Source organism: Antedon bifida, chromosome 1 (assembly GCF_963402885.1).
Source record: "Antedon bifida chromosome 1, ecAntBifi1.1, whole genome shotgun sequence".
In the NCBI taxonomy this organism is placed as follows: Eukaryota; Metazoa; Echinodermata; class Crinoidea; order Comatulida; family Antedonidae; genus Antedon; species Antedon bifida.
Window position 1 is genome coordinate 22,406,074 of NC_136226.1, and position 24,265 is coordinate 22,430,338.

The window sequence follows — 24,265 nt, forward strand, 5'->3', positions numbered from 1 at the left end:
GGTTACTTTTCGTGTACACTACTTATGTAACGCGTTAATTTCTCAAGCACGCGCACTAACCAGACGAATATGCTATAACACATTCAACCAATCAATTGAAGAGGTAAGAATAATTTGGTAAAGTTGAGATTCCTTGGAACTATCCAAACGGAAATTTGAGTCAAGAGGATAAGACACCACAAGATTCACAAGAAGTTCAAAAAACCAAACAAGAAAAGGAAAAACAAAAGAAACAACAACAAAAAAGTCGACAGTTGAACAAAAAGGAGAAAGAAGCTGCAATAAAACAGTGAAGGGAATGCGACCAATAACAGACTTTGCTACTACAGGAAAAGCTGATTTAGCCAGTGCAGACGCTGTGGTTGTAGCCAGACAAAACTTTGCAGCTAGTAAAAGAAAGAAACTCACAGAAAGTGGAGAGAAAAATGCAGAAAAAAAAAGAAAAAAGGTTAGATTCTGTAAATAAGGTGTAAATTTTTTTTAAATTAACTGTATGAAAAAGAATATTTAAGGTAATAAATATGTGTATAAAATCAAGATGTAACTAAAACAAGGCCAACAGCCATTAAGTCGCGTGCTACAATGCATAGTGATACCGGACCGACAGACAGACCGACTACGCACGTAATTGTATTGCCATATGATGATTTATGCCCTGAAATTTATGAGTACCAAATTTTATTTAATTGTGATTCATGGTTGTGAAGATATGATTACAAACGTGATTTCGTTAAATCGTGCGTAGACCGCGTAATTTTTTATTGCGCACCGTGAAAACATAACCACATCGATTCCTGGCCATAAGAAATATACTGTGAAAAATTGCTAGATTAAACTGATATCAAGATAAGGTCAGAAAGCGATAAAACGCATAGTGATACCGGACCGACCGACAGACAGACCGACAGACCGACCGACATAGTGAACTATAGAGTCGCGTCCACGCGACTAAAAACGATTTAAAAACGTTTTGAGAAAAAAACAGCATAAGTGACGTAGGCAATTATCGGCCAACATGTTACCTCCTGGAAGCTGTTGTTAAGCAAATCATGACATATCGAAGTTCATGCTTAAATACGGTACGCCACTTTTCTATTGTACGTACATATCCTTATCTTCTATACTAAAAGTCAGGTTTCAGGATCCATTCTATTGCCACAATCAGACTGACTTTGTCAGTATTCGATCAATCTCAATATGGTTTGATTCGCATGCATCAGTTATTTAGTATTGTGTAATGCTTTTAAACAATTGCTTTCAGTATTCGACGGATTGAACATTGTCGATTACCTGCATAGTTGGATTGTTCTTTGATAATAATGGACTGTTGGAAATTCGTCTGCATTTTTCTTTCAGCTTTGCTCCATATAAGTAAAGAAGGTAAGGTATATATACTATTGAAGCTTATTTTTTCTTACATAGTTGCTTTTGTTTTTTCATCTAGGCCTACATACATATTTATTTCATACAATTATAATACTTTTATGTTTAATAAATCCATCCTATGGGTTTGTCCCATTTTATTTTTCTTTGGATTTATCTATGCAAACATATTTTCATTTAACAATGCATATTCTCTGTTATACTAATTACTTAGGGCCTACTAACTTGTTAATGTTAACATAATATTTTTCTCATCCTTTAACATTGATATTTTTGTTCTTTAATGTTTACAAAATTTATTTCTACAGATTATCCTTTTTTGCATCTATAACCTTCAAATTTTCATTTTTTTTTCTTGTGTAGGTTTATTCCACTTTTTTTTAAACTTATTTTCTTTAAAAAATATTTCCATATATTATTTTGTTTATACATACAATATCATTTAACCACGTTTATGTTTAATTTTCCATTAAAAATGTTCTTTTTAACAATTTTATCATTTTAAAATTCCACATGCAGTAAGAATGTGCATATTACATATATATACAAACATGAAATCAATACACTTCACTTCTTATACATAAACCTTCTTATCCTTCATCATTGTTTTATTATCATCAATCTATAAAAAGCTTTTCACATTTTTATATTCAAATCATCAAGGTATAATACATATTTACAAAACATACAATATAGTAGCCAAAAAAAAACAAAAAAAAAACATAATAGATTCATCATTCATGGTATCTCATTAACATATTCTCTTCCTTAATCTGATTGAGCATATATACCTGCAGATTTACATATTTCTTATCTTTTTTTCAGATTTAAACATTAAAGTAGGAGATTGATTTTTTTTATTTTTCTATTAAACTTAATATCTTTACTTTATAAATACAGATTGCTCCTAAAGTGTATAATTTATTTACGTAACTGTTGTCAGTTTCGAATAAAAGCCTTTTGAAAGAAAAAACAGGAATATGTATGCTTACTGCTCTAATTATTCTGTTTATCTCTTTCCATTGACATTTTACTGTTATGCACTCTACTAACATTATGTTTATCATTCTCAATAACATTGCATGTGTCACAATTTGGGGAATTTACAAGTCTCCACTTATGTAATCTTTCGTTTGTTGGCAATAATCTGTGTAACAATTTAAGCCATTTTTTTTTCTTTAAGACCAGAAACTTTCTTAACCCATATTTTGTTCCATGGCAGATTACCAAATATGGATTCCTACTTAACCCGTGCCGTTGGTATAATATATTGAGCATCTATTATGAGTCTATATAATTGTCTAGACGTCATATTTAAGGCCTTATTGTTTGTAATAGGTATATCAATTACATTAATGTCACATGTTGATTTTAAAATACATTTCCATTCTTTTGGAATGGCTTTCAATATACAAGAATATTCACTGATCCAATTTTGTGTACATCTTAACCCTCTTTTTATCTCTATCGCAGGCTTAAACATATCATTATTTATTAAATCATTTATTTTTAAAAATCCTGATCTAATCCAGTTACAGTTATATAACGGCTTCTTTTTAATACATATAAACGCATTACGTCATAATGATTGATTAATAATATCATCATAGCTTATTGGTTCCTTATTTAATCTATTATTACAAGCATTAGCTACTGCTATAGAATTAATAACTTGGAGATAAAATGGTGGTACGGATATATTAAACGGAACTTTTGATATATTTGAGGTTAATGATTTTAGGCTTTTTTTTTCTATATAAAATGTAGGTAAATATTTTCATTTGGCGTCATCGTTTTCATAAAGTAGCCTGTACCATTTAACTTGGAAAGATATTACCCGAGATCTGAAAGCTACCATTTTTAGACCACCTTGACTGTAATTGGCGCACATGTTTTTTCTTTTTATTTTCTCTTTCTTAGTTTCCCAAATGAATTTAAAAATTAATTTGTCCACCTCTTTTATTACTTTTTCTGGTACTAGTAAAATGCTGGAATTGTATATAATTTTTGAGAGCGCTAATAGTAGTTCTTCGAAAAAAAGTGAGGTGTCTTTTCTCCCATGTTTTTAGGGTATTTTCTAATGCATCAACTTTTTCTTTCCAATTCTTGTGATAACAATATTCCTTATCATGTCCAACATAGATACCTAATATCCGAATTGGTGTGGATGTCCAAGAAATGTTACCATGTGTGTCCTTACAGTCTCTTAAACTGCCAAGCCAAAAGCATTTGTTTTATTTTTATTTAATTTTAATCCAGAAAACTTTCCAAACTTTTCAATAATACTTATGCTGTTATCTATACTATTTATATCCTTTAGAAAAAGCACAGTGTCATCTGCTAGCTGTGCAATCTTAATATCTTTAAATATACCATTGCTTGCAGGAACAATCGGGCATTTGACCATATCACATTTTCGTCTTATTTTCGTAGCTAGGACTTCAGCTACTAAAATAAACAGTAGAGCTACTTTGTAATTAGTGAAAAGTGGAGTTGTGGCTTAGTGTGGAGTGGAGTTGTGGCTTGGTGGTTATGATGCTTGGCTACCACTCCCAGGGTCCTGGGTTCTAGTCCCGTCAGGATTTTTTCTAAGGACAAAATTACAACTCCACTCCCAAAGACTTGTAATAAGACTTTTTATTTTTTGTTTATGTAGAGCATCTTGTGTATATGTTTGTCTAGTGAACCTCTGAGGGTCCTTAATGATCAGCAATTGCTGGATGGATCACCCTCATTAAATATGGTCAAAAAAAAAAATAAGGATTTGATCAAAGTGATATTGAATGTAAATATACAGACGAAGAAGGTAGAATGCTTTTTCTTAAAGTAAGATATAATGAGAAGGTGTTTAATTTTATTAATGTATATGCACCTAATAATTACAAAGAAAGGGCAAACTTCTTCAAAAAATTAGAAAAAAAAATTGAATTGATGTGTTTTAAAAAAGAAGAATATACAATAATTGGAGGTGATATGAATTGCATTTTAGAAAGAAAATTAGATCAAAAAAATAGTGTAAATCAATACGACAAGTCACCATCTGTGTTAAAGAATTGCATGACAAAAAATAAATTAATAGATATATGGAGACAATATCACAAAACAAAAACCCAATTTACTTGGAGACGAAAAAAGCACGTACAGGAGGTTAGATCTGTGGTGCATCTCAAGTGCCCTTTATAAAAATGGTGATGTGATGTCTACCGACATTAGACCATCAATATGTTCTGACCATCAGGCTATCTCATTAAAAATATTAAATAATCAACAAAAAGCTGGTTCAGGAATATGGAAAATTAACTGTAGTATTCTTAAACATGAAGAATACAACATAAAAATAAAAAGAATTATTGAAAATGTAAAAAAAAATGAAAATAATCTTACTCCAGACTTGCTGTGGGAACTACTTAAAATAAAAATAAAAGAATTTTCTGCTAAATTCTGTGCAAGTAAAAAAAAGAGATGAATGTTAATAAGTTAAACCTAACTAAGGAAGTCAACGTATTAACGAACAAACTTAATATCGCATACGATCAAAATATAGAAGAAAAAAAAAAAAAAACTAATGACTTAGACAAGATTTATCATTGTGAAGCAAAAGGCGCCATAGTCAGATCAAGAGTTAAATGGTTTGAAACGGGAGAAAGAAATAACAATTTTTTTTTAGGATTGGAGAAAAATAATGCAAAAAAAAAACATATTACCATGCTCTTAAAAAGGAATGGAAAACATACTACGGATGTTCACGAGATACTAGAGGAACAAATTAGATTATATGAACATCTGTATTCAAATAAAATTCTAACAGAAAATGAAATAAATAAATATTTACGAAATACTACAGTTAAAAAACTATCGGAAAAAGATAAAATAGAATGTGAGGGAATATTAACAGAAGGAGAACTAACAAAAGCAATATCTAACATGAAGTTGAATAAAAGTCCGGGTTCTGATGGGCTAAGTGTCGAATTCTATCGTCATTTTTGGGAATATCTAAAAGATATTTTGTGTAATTCTTTAAATTACAGTTACAACAATAATAGTTTAAGTAACTCACAGAGGTTAGGTGTAATAAATCTTTTACTTAAGAGTGGAAAGAGAGAGTGTCTCGAAAACTGGAGACCAATTACATTGCTAAATGTAGATTACAAAATAATGGCACATGCTCTTTCAAACAGACTAAAAAAAGTATTAGGGTCTATTATCAGTAATGATCTAAAAGGATATACTAATGGGAGATTTGGAGGAGAAAATGTTAGACTAGTTGAAGATGTGTTGTCTTATACGAAAGAAAAGCAAATACCAGGAGCCATGATTTTTCTTGACTTTGCTAAAGCATTCGACTCAATAGATAGAAAACTAATGTTAAATGTTTTAAGAAAATTTGGTTTTGGTTTATCTTTTGTACATTGGATAAATGTAATATACACATGCACTAGATGTATGGTTAAAAATAACGGATGGGTTTCAAACAGTTTTAATATGGAATGTGGAGTACGTCAAGGTTGCCCATTGTCTGCACTATTATTTACTGTTGTAGTCGAGGTAATGGCAATAAATATAAGAAATAATCCATTGTGTAAGGAAATTGAATTACCTGAGAATAAAGATATTGATAATATTGTGAAAATAGCTCAGCTCGCTGATGACACTGTGATTTTTACAACAGGTGAAAATAGCTTAAAATATTTTTTCACTGAAATCAATGCAATTTGTAATATTTCAGGGTTGAAGCTAAATAAAGGAAAATGTAAAGGAACCTGGATTGGATCAATTCAGAATAACCTAGCAACCCCTTGTGGTATCACTTGGACGAAAGAGCCAGTGAAATTCCTCGGAATTTATGTAGGCTATAAAAAAGGTATTTGTGAAAAAAAAACTGGGATGATAAAATTATGGATTTAGAACATACTTTAAGGCTATGGGAAAAACGACACCTTACCTTCTTTGGAAAAATGATAATAATTAAAAGTCTAGCAATTTCAAAATTAATATACAATGCTAGTATTATCAATGTACCAAAACATATATTTTTAATGGTAGAGAAGTTATTGTATAGATTCCTATGGGGAAATAAAAAAGAAAAGATTAAGAGGAAAACACTTATAAATAAAATAGAAGAAGGAGGGGTTAATATGATTGATTTTTATGTAGTTGTGAACTCGTTAAAGCTAAACTGGGTTAAGAGACTACTTAGCCCAGACCCAGGCAAGCGGAAAGTCTTTATACTTCAAAGATTGGTTAAAGTCGGGCTATAAAACAATTGGTGACATTTTGGTCAATAACACAATTGTAAGTCTTAGAGATTTAATTCCCACGTTATTAGTAAAGCATAATGGGATAATAGAATACTTCAATCTCATGAATGCTATTCCTATTGAATGGAAGAAAGTATTGGCACGACATAGAATAGAGAAAGAACAAGTTACTGTTGATATTAAAAATGAATTATTCAAATCAAATGTTAAAACAGGTTTTTATGATAAGTTTTTAATTGAATTAAAGACAGTGCCAATCTCCCAAGTAAAATGGGAAACAGAGTTTTTAAATAAGACTATGGTATGGAACAAAATATGGAATAATAAAGTCAAAGATATGAAACATATGGTAAAAGTTGCGCAATTCAATTTTAAACTTTTACATCGCATACCTGTTTGTAATAAAAGATTACATATTTGGAAATTGTCTAAAACTAATATTTGCGATAGATGTAAGAATGTGATAGAAAACGAAGAACATAGGCCTATGTTACTTAAGTGTAAAGTGATTAAGCCAGTTTGGAGGAAATTCAATAATCTTATTGTTGAATGCTTTCCTAATGAAACGCCAATACATTGGTTTGATATAGTTACTGGTTCCAAAGATAAACTTGTAAATGAACTAACATCTATCTTTACGTTTTGTATCTACAAATCCCGCATAAGGCTTTGTTTATTAGATAACATGATGGGTAACGAATCAAAAAGTATCTTGAATATGTTTAAGTTTGAATTAAAAAATCTTATAGAAAATGATTACGCATGTAATCAGTATAAAGCAGTTATAAAATGGAATGATGTTAAAATTAAATTATTAGAATTCATAAAATAAGAAAAATATAAAACTAGTACAAGCTGTAGTGTATATATTATATAAACATTCATATAATGGAAAATCAAAACTGTACTAGTAGTTAATATAAAGTTATGTAAGAATGTAATAAACCAATTGAATTAAGTTTAGGCAGAACACATAATTGTAACACATCTGCTATGATAATATTCTATATATGAAATAATGCTAAACATAAGGTCATACCTATAATAAAGCAATACATTATAAAACTAACAAACACCTAGGCCTATACTAAAACTAATACATGATAGAAATAAATGTATTAGGGTAAAACATAGACTGAAACACACGGTCAAACATATAAGTAAACAAACAATGTAAATGGCCAACATAGTAAGAACAGAACTTTAACGTTTAGAAATAGTGGAATGAAACAAATGTTATACAAGGCCAAAACATAAAAAGTAGCATATAATGTGTTTATAATAACTATGTTAAACTGATTCGTAAATGTAAATAGGTTTATTAATGTGTGTATGGGTGTATATATTTGTAATGAATGTAATATAAGGTCAAAAGAAATAAAGAAACAAATTGTACTACTGATTTAAGATATAATAAAAGAAACAGCTACTTTTTAATACATTTCTTAATATAAAGTAAATTTAAATGATAAATAGTCGTACTTTTACTATAACTTGCAATAAACATAAAATGTACGTTTTTAAAGCATACTTTTACTCCATCGATTTTATGTACATGTATAGATATAGTGCCTTTTTAGCTACTATATTGAATTTTATTGTTTTATATTTTTATAAAAATGTATGTATGTTATATAATATATATTTGTAAAAGGAATGAATAAATGTGGGTGACCCTCACGAGAGAGAGAGAAAAAAAAAGCTAATAATACAAATCACTTTTTATCTATTAATAAAGAGAGGATTACATTTTAACCATATTGTACAAAATGCTTTTTGTTTCTTGTAATAAGTGCTCATCGAGACTCATTTAAATGAAAATATACCCGATAATGGTCTGGCAGTACCAAATTACAATTAAATCTATTACGAGGAGATTCGTAGTGGAAAAACTTCGAGAAGTGGTTGTATGTGTATATTGTGAAAGACAAACGTAAAGAGACTAATAACAAAATTCAAGAAAGTAAAATTAAATTAAGGAAACAAATTTTTTAAGTTTTAAATAAAATAAACCACAAGAGGCATGGAAAGCACTTAAGAATCTAACACAATATGAGGTAAAGACAAATGTAGCAGATAAGACTATAGGCCCGTATTCATGAAAGGGGACTCACTTTAGTCCTGGATTATCTCTGGATTTAGTCCTGGACTATCTCGAAATGGTATTCATGAATACCGGCCATAGAGTTCACAAATGAGTTAAATGAATGTTATTGTCGTTACGAAAGGCATAACTTTAGCATTGAAATGACCAATATTGAAGCTGAAGCAAATAGAATGTGATGATATAATTGTAGACAAAGCTGATGTCAAGAAACTCTTCTGTAAGGTTAAATCAAATAAAGCTGCTGGTCCCGACATGATCTGTAACAGAGTAATTAAATTCTGTGCTGATCAACTAGCCCCGGTATTTACCACGATTTTTCAGACATCGATCAACACACAGTTATGGAAAAGAGCTCACGTTATCCCTGTACCGAATAGTAAGACTATCAGTAACCTAAATGATTATAGATCGGTGAGGAATGAATGTTTATTATTTTATTTAATTATTTATTTTAATGTAAACTGGCCAGAAACTATGGCATGGTTTACTGTCGATTAAGATTATTGTTGAATTAAGATAGCCAAATGTCGCTGATAACAAATCCAATATCTTGATGAACCGTGTTGTGCTTGTAGATTTCAATAGCTTCCCTGGTTCGTCTGGAATGCCAAGAAGGAACGGTAGCAATTAGTTCAGCATCTTTCCAATTAACTCGGTGTTGTTGTTTGTGAGAATGTATAACTATTGATGAATTGTCTTGCTCTCCTCTTCTGGCATGGCCTTGATGTTCTTTGAGCCTGGATTGAAGGTCACGTCTAGCTTCCCCAATGTATACCTCTCCACATTCACATGAAGTACAGTATACAGGTTGGTTGTGTTTAGATGGTTTGTCCTTGTGTGTTTGAAGACACTGTGACAACTTGTTGACTGCACTATAAAATACTTTTATGTCGGCGTTTTGTAGTACTCGCTGGATGCTGTCCAAAACAATGGTAAACATACAGATTTTCTGAACTCTGCAGGATCGCTGTTGTCCTTCCTGTTGTAACCCTTAAGTTCCAATGCTTTGTTGACATGTTGTATTTCTTCTTCTCTCAACATTAAAAAAAACAATTAAAGGAAATAATATTTAATTTTAGGCATCATCCTGAATACAGTAATATTAAGTGATAAGTTATTAGTAGGGTGACCGAATTTGTATCTATATATACATTTACGTAAGGACAATATCCATAATACTTTACACTAATTATTTTAATAATAATAATAATAATAATAATATAACAATAATAATAATAACAATAATAATAATAACAATAATAATAATAATGATATCAATAATAAGATTTAAACAGTTTTAGTCGGTTTTACTCTTGATTTCAGAGATTAAACGATTTAGATCAAGTTCATTTGAAAAAAAGAATGACATTACTGTTGGCTTATAAACTGAAACTGAAACTAAATCTCTACTTTCAGAGTCCTGCAATAATGATCTTGGAATTGAGGATGGTAGAATTCCTAATAGTCAAATGACGGCATCAAGTTTCTACATTAGCAGTCAACATATGTATCCGTATAATGGAAGACTTCACGCAAGTAATTTTTGGTCACCTGCAACAAAAGATAGCGCTGAATGGATCCAAGTTGATCTTGGTAGCCTATCACAAGTATCTCAAGTGGCTACTCAAGGAGCAGGAGGATATAATGGAAACAGAGTAAAGGAGTACAAAGTAAAATACAGCACTGATGGCAATAACTTTATTGAAATAACGGCTATAGGTGGCGGAGTAAGTATTTTAGGCATAAAATGTGTTATTATTAAATATTTGGCAAATAGGCCAAGAAGAAACTATAAGCGAATGACACAGAAGTTTTAATTGAACAATTATATTTAAGAAAAACTGAACAATAAACGGGACATCAAATTGAAAAGCAGTAAGTCATGTCATATTATATAACTTGGATTATCTCGAGCAGGTATTTCTTAATATGATGAGATTAAACAATATCGAATTAATCATAATATTGTTTAACACTGCTATGCAGTTTAATTGTTGAAGTAATGAATTTCAAATTCTTGTAACAAAATTAAATCTAATATAGTAGTTAAACAACGAGAGCTGCCATCAGATTTCCTGTCTGTTGGCTCAACACGAAACATCAAAAGTAAAGTAGGGTACTACTCCTATGTATACTACTAGATACAGTGTATTGGCCGTCATACAAGAATTTAGATAGAATTTGAACCAAAGACCCTTGCATCGATAAGCAAGTATGTCAACCACCATTTTGCAGTTTTAATAAAGTTATTAACTTCTGTAATAAATCAACAAAAATAATTATTTCACTTATAAAATACAAAAGAAACAGTTTAACAAAAAAAAAGATTGTATGACAGTTAGGTATTTTGCTTTAAATTACATTTTGTTCAGGGAATTTTTTTCGATTCAGTTTTTTGTCAAAGTGAATAACCATTATGTGGCATTAAATGGCATATTCAGCAAGAAAAATTAAAAAATTACTTTTTAGGGGGATAATATATCCATATATTTAAATAAAATGATTTTTCAAATTTTAGAGGTTTCCAGGAAATACTGATAGAGATGGTGTTGTGACCAATTCTTTTTCTTCTCCTGTATATGCTCAATATATTCGTATTTATCCATATGATTGGAGTAATTGGCCAAGTTTGAGAATGGAACTTTACGGCTGTGCAGGTAAATAGTTAACATTTTGATTTAAATTATATTGTCAAATCTGGAAAATTTTAAATAAACTGTTGTTAGGCCTACAGTTTCTAAAAAACATCAGTACCTGATGTTAATTTTGTTTCTACAAAAATGGTCTTATTGCCATAGCTGTAATTTGATTTTCACAACTTCTTCCTTCAAATCAACTATAATTAACTTAAAAAATTAAAATTTATGTCATAAACAATTCACATCACATATCATTGAAAATTTTATATTGTATTTTGCGTTTCGTTTTACCAAACTCCATTTCCAGTAAATATGGCTTTTGGTAATTTATTCTACTAATCAACAATTTCGAACCTCTATTTTGTTTTACTTAATATAAAAAATCACATATTGGGCGAAATCCACTAGCTTGTGTTGAACAGTTAACATCTGTGTATTTATATTTATACATACGGTACATATGACCCACATATACGCCACTACCCCTACACAACATACAATTGCAATTATTCTTTTTGTGTGATAATTGGTATTTTTTTATTCCAGTTATGGACGCTGATATGGATGCGGGTGCAAATGTCGAAGATTCGCCATCACATTATGGAGTTTTAGATGAAGTGAAGACAGATTTATTGGTAAACACTACTGGATTGATATCCGGAACAGGCTTTAACGTTACCCTTAAAGCTGAAAATATGCAGGTATTTGATCAGAAAAGAATATGAATAAGCATTACGGACAGAAGTAATCTCGGATAAGTGGTATTCCACGAACTCCATAATCGTAAACGTCGCGTTGTGATATTCATGAATTATCAGCGTAATGAAGTAATTTGATTGGTCAGTTTTAACGATCGTATCGAAATCAATTATTGTAATCGTTGAATTGCTAGCGTATTATTTTTCTCCTCTAAAATCGTTGAATCTAGTTAATTTTACGCAATTCAACCTCGACTAGAAAACAGGCTTTAGTGAGCGACGCAAGTGCACACTTTAGTACATATCATTTAGTGACACTGACTTTATTCACTATTTTGCTGTTATCGATTATTTTCTAACTAATTAGGCGATCTAAGATCATCTATTTTTATTGCCTACATCTTTCTTTCTTTCTCCTGTACAGATTGTGTGTCGGTTATCTAAAAAATCATTTCTCTCATATAGACCATATAACACCTAAATAAATTCCTGTGATTTGATTGGACGAATGTGAGTCACATGGCGTGCAATAGTACGCACTATTAAACGATCGTTTAATAGTACTTTTTTGTGTACGAAAACAAAATATTTTCGCATTTGGAAAATATTTTGTTTTATACTATTGCTTTTGAAATATAACAGCGCCACCTAATTTGTACTTTCGTCGCGATTTTAATGTTATGACTGGTTTATCGCGATGGTTGTACATTTCTGGAGCGATATATGTACTAATTTAGATCAAAAAGGCATTTAAATTAGCTTTAGATCGTTTGTAGGAGTTTGATTAATTAATGGGAACATCTTTACAAGACGTGGAATCGGGGGTTAACATAATTAGCATGAGTTCCAGTTGTCTGTCTGTTTTCTTATAATGTTTATATGAGGGCCCGTTGATTGTCAGCATATGTTGTTTAAGGTCACCCTCACTAAATAAGGTTTAATAAAAATAAAATAAAATAATATTATTAAAAACCAAATGTTATTGTTTTAATTAATGTGAATCAAATGTAGGCCTTGGCTAGTGCTACATTTTATTTAATTCAAATGAAATGAATCTATTTAGATGTTATTTTAAACAAACAATTTTATAATGGCATTTGGTGAATGATGAAAGGTTAAATATCAACTCGGCTTTGCCTCGTTGACAACCTTTCATCATTCACCTCATGCCATTATTTGTACTATTACACTCATGAACATTCATTATTTGTAAAATATTCAACAGAGCACTTATCCGTTCTTACTCAAACAATTATCTTTTTATCAACAAATCTTTTTTTTCTTCAAAATCATGTATGAGAATCATGGATCGCATACATGCACATTTACTGTATATTTGAATCTAATAACTTCTCAGAATATTAGTCACATCGCATTAAAAAGAGACCGCATCTTGCTTCTACGCGTCCAATTTTCTTGCTCATAATTTGTCACTACATGTTTCATTTAGATGATGTCATCATATAAAACAAATTAGAATATTTGTGGGTCCCGTAATTTCATCTATATTGCACTGTACAGTATGTACTATATAATCTAATAAGACAGAAACAAGTCAGCACTAAACAATGCTTTCATATGCACATGTTGAAACTTACATTAATAGGCCTATTGCGTTTGCGTGGTTTTTTATTATTATTATTAAATGTCGGGTAAATTATCTTCTATCACAAAGATCAGTAGTTCGTTAACGTTACGAATTAAAATCTAGTTTAAATACTCATTTATTTTATTACCAAAAACATGTAAAGCTACTATTTAGAGGTGTGGTACTTTAGTGTTTTTCATTGAGACGCGTATAATTTTGTTTCCAAAGACTTTCTCTGAAAGTAGTCGAACTACTTCCTAAATATAACTAAACCTAACCCTCTCAATATTCTCTCTCACTATAGAGTAAAAAGAAGTCGGTCATGGGATTCGAACCATAGTCTAATCCATTCGGCTACACAGATGGCTCGACGGAAAGCGTATTAAAAAGTTAATTCAGAGTGCGAGCGCAAAGTACATGAAATGATGCATATTCATAATAATGATCCCCAGAGCCATATATATATATAGAATTACGACTTTGAAGATTAGAAGCCATTTTTGTGTCAAAGAATTCGCACGCTGTATAGCATTTTCCTGTCTATGAAATAACGCTTAGATTCCGTTTTTATCTTAGTACTTAATTTTAATAATGGTACTGATTTGGTAACATATATATATGTATATTTTATAATAACAAAAAAAGCTAGGCCCTACATGAAGTTAAGATACATCATAGCATGAACCAATACAAAAAAACACACAAATTCACCCCTCTTTTTGTCATGTACAGTATATGGCTGTCTGTGTGTTTTTTACACAAACTGCGCGGCCAACGTTATTAAATTTTAGAGACTCGTTCATCATTTCATTTGTAATAAATTGCCATTATTATTTTAATATTGTTAATACCCTTTTCAGTATATTAACAAACATATCCGCGACACTTAATTATTTTATTTAGTCATCAAAGCATGCATTATGAATTTAAAATATTACATAATTGTCATTAATAAGACGTAGTTATGGGATTCCAAAATCAATCAATCGAACTTTATAATGTATTAAGCGCACGCGCGCGCAATATTCTTTGCCGCAAGTACTTAATCTGTACTTCCACCGTCAAATATGCAATTACATTTTTAAAAATATAAGAAAAAGTTGAAAGTATTTTGTTGCTCCTATAATTTACATGCATTAATGGAGATAAGTTTGACACAATTTGATCTGCATATCACGTGACTTTAATTTAATGTCGTAACTCTTTATATATTTGGATTTTCGGAGAAAGTCTTTGGGAAAAATATTCTTGATTTTGATTTCAATTGTATACAAATAATGAATACATACATTAGTTGAATGAATGTTTTCAAGAAAAAATTGACTGTTTCTATATCAATGGAGATCATAAGTAGAGTTTTTTTCAGTTCAACTTGTCTGCAGATCCTTTTTTCGTGTGGAAACTAACAGGAAAAGAAGGAGAAATCAACCAAACCATGACGGTAAGATATTCTGGTGTTTTCTAAATATTGCTCTTTGCGTATGCAAAATAAATAATAATTTGGATTGGCACCAAAGTAAGAAGATGCAATAATATGATATGTTTGGCATCTCCAAATAAAGCGCTTCTTGTAGATTTCTCACTTTTACCATTTCACACTAACTTAATTTAAGCTTCCATTCGTTGCCTGTAGACTAACTGTATTTGTGCATACCTTAATATTTAGATATAAATGTATGTAAATGTTTTTCTCTAGGACGACTTTCAAGTCAGCTTTGGCTCTCCTGAAGAACTTATTTTGTCTTTTAGCAACGATGAATATTTTACGAGTGACATTGAATTCATAGGGAGCATCAATTCTACTGTTAATGGTATTTAAACTGTATATTATAACCCCAAAAAATACTAATTTTAACATGTGACCTATTTAATAGATTGGTATTTTAGTCTACTATACGTTACAAAACTAAAATTATACTGTTTAAACGAATTTTGTTATCCAATCATATAATATTTAAAATGATTTTTATACAGTATTACATACCTTACTACATAATATATCGAGCAAAGATTAGGCATACACCGCTTACATCAATTAGGGTATTAAACATACATCACATGGCAAAGTCTGATTCAATAATGGGAACATAATATTTTTCTGAATTTTTAAAAAACAAAATGTTTTGTTTTAAGTTGTTAAGTTTCTAAAATTGTTTTTTAAAGCTTATTTAAAACCTGGAGTTCTTTTACGAGTTACCATTAAGGCTGAAATCAATGACTCACTCAAAGGATTCATCAGAGCAGAAGGAGCTACTAAAGCAGTTTACAGTAAACTACCACGTTTTGTGATGAACGTTACTGAGCAGTCTGCAGATGGAAGAGTTTATGTTAATGTTGGTCAAAAAGTGCATATAAACCTTATTTTTGAGTTTCCAAAAGGTACCGCTGATCCTACACTGGAAGTTTTGATGCCATACAACTTTTCAACAAATACAAGCAGCAAGCAGTGGAGTATTAACAAAGTGTCGGTTTCGTTTGTTAGTAACACTTTACTCTGTACATATTCGACAGAGTTCTGCTACTACGCTATTAAGACGCAGTACGTTGCTAATGATGATGACTACGGCATCCTTAAGGACTGGTGGTCGGTGACACAGTTTGACGGGTTTATTGAGGTAACCGACCAAGACTCTTCAATTAACGTCTTAGCGTTAGAAGTAGAGGTTGTCCTTGACGATACAGACGCGGTGGTCAATGGTTCTGAGTACTGGTTAGGATTTGGAGTGCTGATTGGCGACGGAGCACACATCTGGGTTGGAGAAGTGCCAGTTCATACACTAATTCATGTAGTTCCAGCACCTAAGATGTCGTTCAAGATATCATACGAAACTAATTCATTTTATAAAAAGTAATTTTTTTAATTTAATTTTATTGAATACAAGCATAGATTAAGGAATAGAAGGATATGCATCAGTTTGAGATTAAAGCTTCCATGACTCTAACCGACAGAGCGCGGACCGCCCACAATGTTACAAAATAAACACAGTTTAATCAACCACCGTCGTTAACAACGAAACGGTCGCGTGCCTAATATTGTTTACTGACATGCTCAACAACCTTTAACCTTGTTTGCTATGCTTTCGCGCGCTCTTATCTTAATGGCATGATTAATATTTTATATTTTTAGCGCTAGCTGCTATGGCGACGAACAAAGCGACGAATTTAATATAACTTTTCTGAATTCAAATTAAACGATCTCTCAGAAATATTACAAGATCATTACTAAATGTGATTACACGATTAAATACATTGTAGGCTTATCCTTTTGGTTTAAAAAAACATTAATTTGCCAATGTTCGAAATCTGCCGCGATTGATCTACGCTAATTTTAATTTTTATGACCTTAAAGTAGTATTTTATGACCTGTAGTAGCCCTACATCTGAGACAATAACTATTTGTTGTCTCAGCCTACATGTAAAATTACAAAATCAGCAAGGATACTAGACCCAGGCCTTCGAGGCTTACTAGTAAACCCTATGATTTGCCAACATTGATATAGGCCTAGGTAGACCTCGGCTAATCTTAAGTGTAGTAGCTACAACGTGTAATCATGATCTATATACTCACCGTTGTCTACTTCTTGTGTGAATAATAATATAGGTAATAGACAAGGTACTTCGTTTGTTCATGGAGGTATAAAATAAATTATTTTATACCTCCATGGTTTGTTCGTGTTGCGTCTACTTTTCAAAACGACCGCTAGGTAACGTATCGCAACTATGCATAGCCAGCCAATTCCGGATCAGGGATCGCAGTTTTCATTCGATTACGCCCTGTGATTGGATGTTATGTGGATGACATAACCACTAGCCAATCACCAGGAACTACAATTTAAATATAATCACATCGATAATTGAGGAGATTTATGAAGAAACCACTGCTTAGCCATATAATAAAAACACGTTTGTTGTACGTGAGGACACAGGACACGGTAACATCATACATGGTCAAATGCATAATTTAATATTCTATAGATTAACGCAATTTTTAATGACAGACGATGGCAGGGCCAATATGATAATTCAAATATAGAAATTGCATATTTTATTAATATTACTAACTACTTAAAATTAACAGTCGTAAGAAAGTGAACTTGTCGTAGTCCGATTGTGATGAAACTAAAACAGAATTGTTCAGCGGTATATTGTTGTTGTCAATTAATCATCGACGCAGACATGTCAATAGAACATTCAGACTGCGCATACGATTTCTACAGGGCTACGTTTTGTTCTCAAAAAATGTAACAGTTGATTCGCAGCGTTCTACAGAGGGCCGCGATTAGAGACACGGAGTTCAATGAGCGTGTTTGTTTCATTGGCAGCAGTGCTTTAGTATAGACAAATGCGTTGGAAAATCGTTTGATGTCACCGTCGATGCATATCCTTCTATTCTTTAATCCATGATACAAGTAAGGTACATCAGAAGAATTAGAGACTGACACTGGTGAACAAAATTAGAAAATATAAGTATGAGAAAGTGATCTAATTACTTTTTTCCCAATAAATTAATTAAGAAACAATGGTGTCTTTATAACGTCTAACTTAACATTTTGATGCATTATTTAATCATTGACACATTGCAATAATCGTATTTATTGATCGTTGACGACTTTATGACTTCAGTTGCTATCAAACGTAGGCCTAACTACATACTGTACTAAACATTTGAGCTACATAGTTGTTTTGTCCACTGAACGCACTATAAATCAAAGAATAATAATAATATTTTATTGATGTGCTACAGAATAGAATAATAGTGTATGTTGGTCTATGTTCTAGTGATGATGTAATACTACTGATTACAATTTGGCATGATGATATTTCAACGGGAAAAGCAGTAGACACAACTTTCACATTGCTTACGTCGAGGAACGTTAAATATATTAGCCTGGAATCAGAATACACCGAATTGTTTCAGCCGCCAGCGGTAAATGCAAATATGCCTGGCCCAACTCCTGTTCGATTTGATGTAAGTTGTTCTCCTGATTGTTACAGTGACATCAGACATATCATGTCTCTGCCATTAATTATTATTAATAATTATTAATTTACGTAAAAGCAAAATTCAGTAAATCGACGTAACGTCTTGAGTTTTTACTCAATGGAATAAACAATTTGTATACTGTTCTTCATATGAAAAGTTGTCCCCATCTAAATTATACATCCCCATTAAAATTATACATCCCCATTAAAATGAATTTAGGTTACAACTGAATAGGAGTGTTTTTCAAATATGGTACACAAGAGTTATGGTTTATACCCGCACACTATAACACAAGAATTAATTTACTTTATCTATTTCTATCTACAATAATTGTATTTAATCACTGAAATTAGTTTTATCTCTCTCTCTCTCTCTCGATATATGTATATATGCCTCTTTTGTTTTATTTCTTTTATTCCTGTCCACTCAGGCAGCGCTTGCCTGATATATATCTATCTATCTTGTCCAAGTATCTTCACTTGCACTGATGAAGGGGTAGTGTTGCCCGAAAGCTCTGATAACTTTTCTGGCTGTTTTACTTTATCGTTTTGATTTAGCTTTTCGCTTTTTTTTTGTATCTCCATTGAGATCCAGCCACTGATACCCACAGATTTATATAAATCCAAAAGCAAATTACTGAAAAAATGAGCAGAGCTTTCGGGCAACACTATACCCCTTCATCATTGCAAGTGAAGGAATTTGGATAAAGCCATAGCATAAGAACTGGCAAGTGCTGCCTGGGTGGACAGGAATAAAAGAAATATAACAAAAGAGACAGGGTGGTGATTGGTAGGTGGAGACTGAATAAGAGTAGAAAACACAACAGGCAAAGAACATTAATTCTAAACCGCCCGGTGATATACTGAAATTTAATTAATTAATTTGAAACGATATATATATATGCTTATTCCCATTGGCGTAATGGAATAAAAAGTGGATATCAGATCTATATCAGATTGTTGGGTGGTTTATATTTCTGTAAAAGTCTTAAATGAATTATAATGTAAGTAGGCAGAGGTTTTCTAAAAAATAAAAGATAAACGTAAATAACAGTGTAGTAATATTTCATATGTATTTTGCAGCTTGGAACTATTCAGATTGCTGCAAAACCAACCTTCCGTGTACGTCTAGGAATAGACAAAAATGGAAACAGTGCTGCAGGCACTCATCGCTTTGCTGGGCTGGCTGATTTGCTGTGGTTCTCAACTATAAATAGTGCTAAAGTTTTAAGTTCCACAAGTCATTTTCAATTTAAGTATTCGGATAGGCCAGATGCTGGAGGTGGTAAGTTTATGTTGTACACATTATTAAGAGTTTGTATAGGTTAAACAAAATGTGGAAACCTCGTAAAAAAAATACGCCAGGCCGGCATGGAGACTGGATGTGGTAACATTCTGCGGCACATTGATTGTAATAATAATAAATAATAATAATATAAAAAGAAAACTTGTATAGCGCCGTGTCCCACACCCATGTGGAGCTCATGGCGCTACGGTATCTAGTAAACAAATTATAGATACAGCGTCACATGTGTCTTATACACCCAGACATTAAGTTTTATTAGAGAAATTATCTGTGATACTGAGTGGACTAACAACAACAACAAAATCATTGGATATTTACTCTAGTAATAATATAATACTTCTTATACTTCGACTTAGATTTATGTCGGTCAGGTTATACACCTTACATGAAAACGTGTTACCAAGTGTTCAACAGCACGCTAGAAACTTGGGATGCAGCAAAAACGGTGTGTGAAGAAGACTTTGCGCAATTAGTCATGATTGAAGATGCTTTTGAACAACAATTCCTTCGCGGTCTTGTTCCAATACTATCTCCTTACAAATACTGGATTGGCCTGAAAGACGTTGGAGTGAGTATGACATGGATATTGTGTTTTACTTTCATGCGTCATAGTGTTAGTCATAAACATGATTAAAGACTAATAAAGAAATAATTACCTTACAGAAATTAACTAAACTAACTGAATTAAGTACACATTGGTAAACACTGATATGGTAGTCGTTAAAAATATCCCACGGCAAAGTTATTGCCATATAATTTAAGATACCAGTAACAATAATTTAAATATGATATTGTACAGTTTAACATAAGTCTGGTTTATTGATATGACTATGTACATTGTTTTAGAGTAATAATGTTTTTAAGTGGATAGACGGTTCAACAGCGTCTTACACAAAATGGCTACCAAACAGACCCTGGAACAGCGTGACTGAAGACTGTGCAGCTGCGGCTTTTACAGAGGTATATGATGCAAGGGATGTCAGTACTGATCTAGGGGACTGGGACATTATGGATTGTGCCGCTATCCTACCAGCTATCTGCGAGTATCCTATTCAAGAAGGTAGTTTCATGGTTATTTAATTGTTCAACACAGAGAAGGCGCCAAATTGGGTCGTTTTAATGTTTCCACAATTGAATTGTTAAAACACTCATGTGAAAATCTACGACGTTTCTGAGTCACGCTTACCAAACCTTTATGTATTTCTTTCTTTTTGTGAGTACGTATTAAAACTTAGTGGCCAATTCTTAAGTAAAAGTGATACTTATACAACATGCAAAAGAATAAAAACAATAATATAGAAAAAAAATATAGAACCCTGCCATTGTTTATAGGCCTACTAGCCTTCATGAACATTTTTCCAACAAAGTAGCTACAACGCTCTACTATCGTAAACGACTGTGAATATGTCACACAATCAAGATTTCGGCAAAAAAAGGTTTTATTTATCACAATGGTATTTTTTCTTCAGATGAAAATGTATGCCCGCCAAATCCTGCGAAAGAACCCATGATGAGGTACAGCAAATGGGCGAACACTCAGACGTGTGTATGCCATTACGACTCGAGATCTAATCAATGCGACTGTTGCGTAGCTGGCGCATATAAATGTGAAGACGGGAAACATAGTGTGTGTGTCCGTAATCCTACTAACTGTCCTGTTACAGGTAAGTTGGAATTTTAGAACGATCCGTCCCTTGGGTTAAATTACTCGTCAATGCTAAGTAAATACATTATTAAATGTTACAAATGTAACACATATTTAAATTAATTAATTACAATTATTATTATTAGGCCTAATTAAACAATGTAAAAACACCCATGGGAAATAGTAAATCTTCCACACAAGAATTGCATATAATTCTGCAGATTATTACGATCGAGGTTTTGTCATAACTAAGAAGTTGGACGATCCAATTAGTTACGTGATCTTTGCTTGCAATCCTTCAAGCGGACGTCTAGCAGACATTGTTATTCCGTCCTGCTATGTACAAGATGATCCACCAGATGGAAATTGGAAAGGTAAGGCAATGGATAATGGTACTTCAAACATCACTTCCCCTACATTAAAGCTCACAGGGACACCTGACATGTGAATCGATATAATATAACACAAACGAATAATACAGGGTTAGTAGCTATGGTATAAATATAGATTTCTTTTTATTGTCAATACATTTTGGCCCGAACGCCTAGCGCGCTCTTACTGTATAACTACTTGTTTTGATTCTGTATTATTACTCATCTTCCTATGTTAAAGCACACATGTTTATTTTAACAGAGGATTGCAAGTTCTAAAAAGTGCTATGTTTCTATACATTTCCCAATACAATTATTACCATATACCGCAAGTATCAATATTCTTAATTAGCTCTGCCAATGTACCTGCACAATGTCCTTGGTTCCAACCAACCCACCGGACATATCTATGGCATTCACATGGACATGCGCAGTTACATGCGTAGTAAGGATTATGGTGCATCGTGGGAGTTTATCAGTAAAGATACGTGGGACTCGATCACAAAAAGTTTGCCGGACTTCAAGACTGTTGGAACTAGTGAGGACAACTGGCTGTGTGAGTTATTTGGGGGTTTTTTCACTAAAAATGTAGGTAGATCAGTCTACGACTGGGTAAGGAACTTATCAATTTCAATTGGTTCGGTACACAGTAGCCTATTCGTAAGTAATTTGCCCAATCACAAGTACCGAATAGCGCTTGTAAACGTGTTTCCGACACTGCGTTTTATAAGTGACATGAGATAATTGTTACTTTATATTGCCGTGTTCAGTATGGAATTAAGGTTCCTGACAGTTTATTGCGTGGTATTTAGCTGCAAATACATTTTTATCCCGGTGTATTTTCATACAGTATCTTTTGATATTTTAATACAATTAATTTTAATTTATTGTTCGATATGTGTATCACGGGCAACACCTTCATAAAAAAGACACTTGGGGCAATAGACAAACAGCCCAGAGACATTTGGTTAGATGACCCATGGAGGTATTAAATTTCACCACCATGAGATGCCTATTGACATCCTCATACCAAAATCACATACGACAGACATTTTATCCGCCGCAATAGGCCAGACCCCCATATACGGAGAGCCTAAAAAAGGGGTAGATGAGTGAGATCTATTGTATTGTATGAACTCAACTTTTTCATTTGGAATTACTGTATTTGTATTTTTAGGCTATCCCTATAGGGCGGTCTGGTGGGCCTATTGCAGCGGATAAAATGTCTGTCGTTTGTGAATTTGGTATGAGGATGTCAATGGGCATCTCATGGTGGTGAAATTAGGTGGTATTTCTCTCATCTAACTGGTACCGATTTTTTAACACCTTTCAGGGGTCCCCCGCGTTTATACGCAGCGGGAGGTACCCCATTTTTATTGACTTTAGGTGACACTCTACATAGTTACATATTGCTACCTAGTTCATCTAACCAAATGTCTCTGGTTTGCCGGTCTTGTGTACACTATGGATTTTGTTTTCTTATTGGTCATATGCGCAATTATCTACAAACATAATCATTATTAAAATAATAAGGTATGGTTTTATATCATTATATTATAATTTCTATCTCTTCAACAGATGATGACAGTGGTCTAAAGTACAACAACGTTTTGAAAATGAAAAACGATTGCTGCTAAATTATGACATTTTAGTGGCCTCGCCCCTTCTAGGCATTATCATCTTTTTCAAATGTTAGATTGTTTTAAATCGATATTTATGGTAATTTCAATTACGTAATTTCTATTTTTCCAATAATACATCTATTATCGACAAAGTTTGGAACTATTTATATTATTCTTAACAGCATTTTGACTTACCGTGCGCATCACGCTTCATTAGGCTACTTGTTAGGTCCGAAAAATGGCTTAAACGACCTAGGTTAATGATTTAATTTCAATTTTTGACATTTTGTAACAATAATGCATATACACCTTTAAAAACATTAAACCAGGCCATTCCTTGTCTTAAATGTACGTTTTATGGTTAAGTACGATTTTTAAAAACAATGCACTACCTATAATTAAACGATTCGGAACACTTAAATTTATCGGCTTTGATATGCATTTTATAAGCGTAAAATAAGCTTTTTCCCCAAACGCCCTCTGTTGGCCGCTTGGCGAATGCACGACATAAACAAAGTAATAAATTGAATATAAAATTACGTTTTTTAAGTAATTTATTTTATATATTATATCAACATTGTCAATATCAATAAAATACGGATTGTTAAACACCTTTCACAAAAATGAATATGAATTTAGTCTAAAGTGAGACGTTTCGGGCCACA

General features: G+C 32.2%; 1 protein-coding gene across 1 annotated transcript; it reads left to right on the plus strand.

The window, feature by feature from the left end:
* Positions 1 to 298: 298 nt before the first annotated feature.
* On the plus strand, positions 299 to 21,042 carry LOC144852960 (uncharacterized). Its single transcript, XM_078711018.1, has 13 exons — positions 299 to 448; positions 2,567 to 2,643; positions 5,412 to 6,244; positions 10,165 to 10,475; positions 11,267 to 11,405; positions 11,934 to 12,088; positions 15,040 to 15,114; positions 15,370 to 15,484; positions 15,837 to 16,521; positions 18,453 to 18,642; positions 19,740 to 19,941; positions 20,319 to 20,530; positions 20,809 to 21,042. Exons 1-13 carry the CDS (start codon positions 299 to 301, stop codon positions 21,040 to 21,042), a joined length of 3,378 nt encoding a protein of 1,125 aa, XP_078567144.1.
* The last annotated feature ends 3,223 nt before the right edge of the window (positions 21,043 to 24,265 follow it).